This window comes from Dermacentor variabilis, chromosome 9 (genome assembly GCF_050947875.1).
Source record: "Dermacentor variabilis isolate Ectoservices chromosome 9, ASM5094787v1, whole genome shotgun sequence".
Taxonomy (NCBI): domain Eukaryota; kingdom Metazoa; phylum Arthropoda; class Arachnida; order Ixodida; family Ixodidae; genus Dermacentor; species Dermacentor variabilis.
The window spans coordinates 34,130,131-34,137,249 of record NC_134576.1 but is presented as its reverse complement, the minus strand read 5'-3'; the positions used below and the strand labels follow the sequence as shown (position 1 = coordinate 34,137,249).

General features: G+C 49.2%; 1 protein-coding gene across 1 annotated transcript; it reads left to right on the top strand.

Moving 5' to 3' along the window:
• Positions 1 to 5,160: 5,160 nt before the first annotated feature.
• LOC142557973 (TNF receptor-associated factor 5-like) lies at positions 5,161 to 6,285 on the top strand. The gene has a single exon (XM_075670150.1). It carries the CDS (start codon positions 5,246 to 5,248, stop codon positions 5,918 to 5,920), a length of 675 nt encoding a protein of 224 aa, XP_075526265.1. The 5' UTR covers positions 5,161 to 5,245; the 3' UTR covers positions 5,921 to 6,285.
• Positions 6,286 to 7,119: the final 834 nt, after the last annotated feature.

The window sequence follows — 7,119 nt, the reverse complement described above, 5'->3', positions numbered from 1 at the left end:
CCGCCGCAAGACGACGAGGATAATGAAGGCTTCATTAGGATAATAAGCGCCGCAAACTTCGCTTAACAGCAACGAGCAGATCCGGAGCAAAAAGGCGTCGTCGAGTATTTGGAAGGGAACACCGGTGTTGTCCCTACGGCATTTAAGCGAGGATTGTCTTCGCTTTCACTTCAAAACAACTTACTAGTTAAGAAGACTTCCTCACTAGTCCGCGTCAGCTACCTTCGTCTTGTTCTCTCAACACTACGCCCAGAAGTGCTGCATGCTCTACATGGCGATCCGACCGCTGGGCACCTCGGATTCACCCGGACGCTATCGAGGATGCAGGAAAAATATCACTGGCTGCAACTGACCACCGACGTCGCCCTTTACGCCAAGCCATGCCGAGACTTTCAGTGACGCAAAACACCATCGACAAGGCCAGCGGGATTACTACAGCCGATCGAGCCTCCTTGCCGACCATTTCAGCAGATCGGTATGGACTTATTGGGACTCTTTTCGAAGTCAACTTCCGGAAATAAGTGGATCGTCCTGGTGACGAACTACTTCACCCGCTTCGCAGAAACGAAAGCTCTGCCGAAAGGTAGTGCAGCAGAAGTGGCGAAATTCTTCGTCGAGAACATCGTACTGCGACATGGCGCCCCAGAATTCGTCATCATCGACACAGGAACGGCCTTTACAGCGGAGCTCACCCAAGCGCCATTCTGCAATAGAGCCAGACAGGCCACAGGAGGACAACTGCCTACCACCCGCCGACGAATGGTCTTATGGAGCGTCTGAATAAGACCCTCGCCAACATGTTAGCAATCTTCGTCGACGTCGAACACAAGACCTGGGATACCGCCCTGCCGTACGTTACCTTTCCTTGCAACACGGCGGTGCAGGAAACACAGATCAGGCCGTTCAAGCTGTTTTACGGCAGGAACCCGACGACGGCTCTCGACGCCATGCTGCCGCACGTCACCGACGAAGAGAATCTTGACGTCGCCACCTATCTCCAGCGCGCCGAAGCCCAACGGTTCACCCGAATGCGGATCAACAATGAGCATAGGACCAACAGCCGATACTACAACCTTCGACGCCGCTACATCGAGTACTAGCGCGGTGACCGTGCTTGAGTTTGGACCTCAATACGCCGACGAGGACATAGCGAGAAGCGTTGACACCGCTGTTTCGGACCCTGCAAAATCACCCGGCACATTGGTGCACTCGACTATGAGGTTGTGCCAAACGACATTTCGCTATCACAGCGCCGCTGCTCACGACCTGAAATAGTCCATGTTGGGCGGCTTAAGCCATTCCAGCAGCGCTAACGAACTTTCGGACATGACATAGCTGAACTTTGGACTTTTTTTGAACTGTGTTTCTTTGGACATTGCTTTTGTGTTGTTTTGTTGGTTTTGTTCAATAAGTGTCTTTTTTTTAGCTCTGCTGTTTGCTTTGCAGCATCGGGACGGTGCTTCTTGAGAGGGGGGCATTTACACGTGCACTTGGTCTTTTTCGGTTGACCGCTTTTCACCGTCTAACAATTCTTATCGCTCAGCCTGGGACGTGCCCGCACGTGTCGGAACTTTCTCCAATGTAATCGATGTATCCGCTGTCTGGTTGTCGCCGAATCTTGTGTAATCTGGTTTCATGCATGCGCGACGCGAATGGTGTAGAACTTTCTGGAAGACACGCGGGCACCAGCGATTACTCGGGAACCTTCGATGTCTGATGTAAAAAAGCTGACGCGCTTGACCAGCTGATCAGACTTTCGATGGTCGCCGACTGTGTTCGCCGCTGTCGCCGTTCTTTGAGTGTAGCCTGTTTTTGAGGGCTCAAGTATGCCCAATAAAACGCTACTTTGTCATTCCCAGTTTCGCTGATTTCTTCACCATCACTACAACGTGATAATATATCTTTCTTAAGCAAACTAAGACGCTGATTTACAACTCGATCTTGGACTCGCATTTAAATTATTCCCAGTTAACTTGGGATTATTGCAATGTTCACTAACCTGGAACGCATTCACCTTATCTAAATAAGGTATCCCCGACATCTCTAATTCGTCATACCGACATCAGAGATCAGTTTTTATTAGTCATTCATGAGTGAAAAAAGTACATGTATTTTATAAATATCGCCTTAGTGTCACCTTTAAATCGGAAACTAGAACTACCTAACCACCCTCAAGAAATTCGCACAGCTAACGAGAAAATGTATTAGGCAATCCAACAAGACATGGCGAGGGATGGATACTACCGACACCTTGACTTTTTCTTGGAAAAGAACGCATTCACTATGCTCTTCTGTCTCCTCTTAATGGATGCGGTCTCATTAATTTCGATTTGCTTGCCTGTTCACACAAAGAGCTTCATATTATGTATTTAGATCAAATGGCTTAAGTTTACTTCTGTGCACATATTCCTGTTGCGCGTATCCTTTATTGATACCTTCGTGTACTTATGTATGTTTTTAAAATTGCACATGTTGTAGTACTGCCTGGCTGCTGAACGTTAGGTGTGTAGACTTGCCAAGCTGCCCTGGCGTATTTTCTGCAACCGCTCCATCTATGCTCTAAAATGGGAAAATAAAGTTGAAGATGAAAATGCCGATTTTCTTCATAAAAGCTAGCCGTAAGGAACATGCATCAGCTTCTTAGCCCAGTCAGGGTACTTAAAAGCTAAGACGCAGGTAAACGCCGCGCGCAAGGAAGTGTGTGCCAAACTACAACTCCAAAAAATACAAACATATTTGGTTAGCAGTGTGACGATCTGCATGGGAAGTAATAGAAAGGGATCATCGTGCTGCTAAACAAAGGTGCCGCATTACCAACACGCCCGATCGGCCACCCTTACGACTCATTACATTATTTACGGTGCGATTCATTCGCTATAACCATTTTCAAATGCCTCGCTACATATTAACACATGAACGTTTATAGCGTGCCGTATGCGACGCGTGTAGCTGCGCATCCACATAGCTCACAGTTTCGATTGTTTGTACAGTTGTGCGTTGCTGGCTGTGAGTTTAACGAAGCCGGCTGCGTGTTTTCACAAATTCCTTGGTCATGTGTACGGCTGCTTCGGTCTTCGAGGTTGGCTGCGTCCTCCACTGTTCTATGAATGCCATCTGATGCGGCTCAGGAAGTATTGGTGGGCTAGTTAGAAATTATTTTTAAAAAACGCAGTGAACTTGTGGAGCCACGAAGAGACACTCACTCCCTTCTCAAATTTCTTGTTAACTTGAAGCCCTTGCTTGACTTGGGGAAGGATTCTGTAAGTTTCCACCTAATGCACTTCTCTATTTTCGTCGCTTCCAATGTTCTGATCGATTGGCTCGGCTCGGGTACAAGTCAGAATTAAACAGGCGCTCCCAGCGAATCAACACTTCAGCAGTAGACGAAACGGACATGTCCACTAGTGGAAAATTCACAAGATATCCCACCGCCGTCGCCTGGTCTAAACGGCGTAAACATAGCCACGACGCGCACTGCGTTTACTTCGGCGCATTCGCGATAGACGTCATTGAATTACACTTGACTTGCTGCACGGGCTTCAAGTTAAGACGCATATCTGAATACGAGGGCAAGTAACACAAATGCGAACGTTTAACTGCTATCCTGTTGTGCGTTTTAATGATAATCTGGCACCGACACAATTGCTGCCAGCCTTAACCATCGCCATACAAAAACCGTTGCGGAAGTCACCTTTACAGCTTCGATAGGAATGCTAGTTCACATGAGCGCGTATTGGCAATGACGATGACTTCGCCGGAATGAAAGGTATGGTGTAATTTATTTAACGAAATACGCAAAATAAGTTTAACAAAAGTAGATATCTCGCGAAAGTTACCAATGGCAAAATACTCCTATTTCAATCGCTAGGAAGGCCCAGCGTTGCCGTCTGCGCCGCGGTTTTCATTTGCCGAGACGAGGGACACTGTACGCTTTTATGTACCCTGGCGTGCCTGCATCCAGTTGGCCGCGAATCCTGGCCAACCGTTCGCGCGCCAAACTAACCGTGTCCCGGAGCGCGTCGCGGTTGTTCAGCCCAGCTGAGGCCACAGCCTGCTCGAGCTTGTCGCATGCGGCACCCAAGTTTTCAAGCAGGGAGCGAGCGTCCGAGTGGCGAATAAACACTCCCGGTCTGCCGCTGCACGCAGGGTAATGGCTCCGCATGTCCTTGTGGGCAACGGTGTCTCCGCACTTGGAGCACGTCGCCGGGTACAGGGCGCAGCTCTCCTGCAGGTGTCGGCCCAAGTCTTTTAGAGGTCCAACGAAGTCGCAGCCACTAGCCGCGTTAACGCAACGTACTCGCTTGTCGCCAGGGTGCCCGGCTTCCACTTTAAGCTCAGGTGCACGCATACCCTCTTCACAGCAATTAATTATGTATGACGCGCCATTCGATGAGGCATACTTTCGTTTGCAGAGTTCACATATGTCGTGCTGACACTGAAGCCGAAACATTTCTAAGGACACCGAGCCGCACCAACAGCAAACCTGCCCATGCTCGAGCTTGTCCATAAACTCCACTGTCTTCATTTCCACGTGTCTTCCGAAGCCGTGTACGCTGTGCCTCCATCTCTGCATCGAGCCGGCCATCTTTGTCGAGCGGGGCGCTCCTTCGCAGAGGACGACGTCAAGTCAACTCGGGTCTCGGCAGAACGAGCTGCTGCAGTCGAAACTGTCCACCACGCGGCAGTCCACAGAAAACGTGACGCTTTCTTCGCTGTAGGAGCCGCAATAAGCAGCATTGAAATCCAGCTGGCCCACGCTGCTCGATAACGGCTGCAATGTCAGCGACTGATGGCGGCTATATCAGCTGCGTCCTTGCACCGTACCACCATTTTTCGCAGCGACGTTTGCTCCAGGAACGACGACCACTATGCGCGCAGAAACGTAGCAAAACTTGCTTGTGCGGTTCAACTTCTCGTCAGATGAGTTCACAGTATTCGTATATATACCTGTTATAAGCAAGGGTAAAGCGATCGAGACGCTTTAAACACGGGTGGTGCGAGTTCTATCAGCGGTGACGCTTGCGGAAAAGAGAATATGCCGAACACTGATCACTCTGCAATCGGAACCGCTTATCACTTTCTTGGTTATGATAAAGCCGTCAGCGCTTTGTTGGCTCTTAAGGCTGATCCAGCCGATCGCTATTCCCTACGCGCCTACGCAGTGTCTACACTAGACTATAACGCTTCGAACCCAACCCCGCAGCGGAATATCGTGGCTTGGTGATTGGCGCGGCGGACACCCGGCATGGACGAAGCGCGGCAAAAATTTTACTACCGTGTGTGTGGCTTCGGCGGCCACACTGACTGGAAGACTGTCGAGTTCGTGGAGGAAATAGACGACGAACAAGTTTGCAATTGGTGCGGTGTGGTGTCCGCTGAATTAGCCATACTCCCGTGCTTACACAGGGTATGCGAGGAATGCCGCACAGTTGCGTACGAAGCCGAACTTCCCGCGTGCGGGATCGACAAGCAAACATTAAGTTCGGCCGCCAAAGACATCGGAACTACTCTGGAACGGGTGCTGGGAGTAAGGGTCGTGCGCTGTGTGAACGTCGGCAGTGGCTGCGACTACAGCGACTCCCTCGTTCGTTTGAGCGACCACTTGTGCCGTAGCTGCGCTTTCTACCTGAAGGAGTGTCCAAAGTGTGAAGAGGCTTTGGCCTACAAGGACTTGGCCAGCCACTATAAGAAGTGCAAAGGCGTGGCAGGAATTTTTCTGCAGTCCGCAGACACCCACTCTCTTCTGGAGGACATGGGAAACGCCCGCAACGAGCTTGAGCAGAGGTTGTCCTCGACAAATTCGAACATTCGGGACGCCGTGGGCTTGATAATGGAACAGCTAGAAATACTTCGACGTCATTTGACAGCTCGCTCGCATGGTCGGTTGGATGACGGGATGTTGAACGACTGTAATCAGTGAAGCGGTGGCATGTAAGAACGCTGACAGAACCGTCGCCTTGTTGTGCGCCTTAGCGAACTGCTGCCTCTTCGTGGGATATTCGCGAGCTCTCATTTCCTTTGAACAATTCTGGTTATTTCGTGCGTCCTGGTTTTTATTCTAGCTTTCCTTTCTCAGTGTAACCCCTTGAATTGGCTTCTTCTTGACGAAGAAGAGTGTTCACTTTCTTTTGCCATTCTGGTTAGGGGGTGGGAGATAACGAAACTGTGCGGAGTGCAGTCGCCATCTAGTCTAATTGGTCTGACGTGTTCTCGCCCCTTCCATAACATGTACATTCAACTATAAATAAATAATGTTGTGAGCCTTTCGCTGTTTCTATTCGTGAATCGGAACATTTCCGCAATCGTATTGTGTGCAAAGGATAGATTAGAAGGTACTGCTGCATGAGACTTTATACACAGGCAGCACATACATGAAAAGGGGACCCGTTGGTACACACACTTGGCCAAGGGCAACGGAATTTTACTTTAGCTAAATTAGTAATTTCAAGCAATCTTGGCAAAGTTCGTAGTTATGTTGTTTTGCGATGAACAACCTTTACACACCAACTTAGCCGACAACGCGTGCGTCTGGTGGTTATGGTATCAGACGCAAGCCCGAGCACGTCGCCTCATAGATTTTGCAAAGCGCCGCAGGAAGGCCGCGGGCGTTGCGCAATCTCTCCAGTCATGCCGAGCAACCACGCGTTTTCCGCCACGCATCGCGTCTGGTGAGCAGCAATTGCGGCGTTCTTTTTCTTTTCAGTAGCAGAAGCGTCTATATTTGCACGCTTTTCGTAACGCATCTTCTCGTATTCCAAACGTACAATTTCGCCAGGAGGCTGCTCTACATTCATGCTATCTGAAACAAGCCGTTCTAAACGGTCAAAATTGTGTTCCTTTAACATTCAAAGTACGTTAAGCAGTGTCTACACGGCATAACGCCAATGAACTTTATTGAGTTCCTAGCATGTTGCCATGTCAGGCTCTTACAGGAGTGCGGAAAACAATGTACAAGAACGTACAGTGCAATATATAAAGTGAAACACAACAAAATACACAAAATTTCATATACAGTACTCACGTATACCATAGTTACATAAATATAATTTCCAACCGTTGCTAGAACGAGTCGCCTAACTGCCAGCCTGTGATGACTTGCGACTCGAGCTTCTTTTTTCT

What these genes read in the sequence shown, in the direction of transcription:
- LOC142557973 (XM_075670150.1), top strand. Translation starts at nt 5,246, where the DNA reads ATGGACGAAGCGCGGCAAAAATTTTACTACCGTGTGTGTGGCTTCGGC.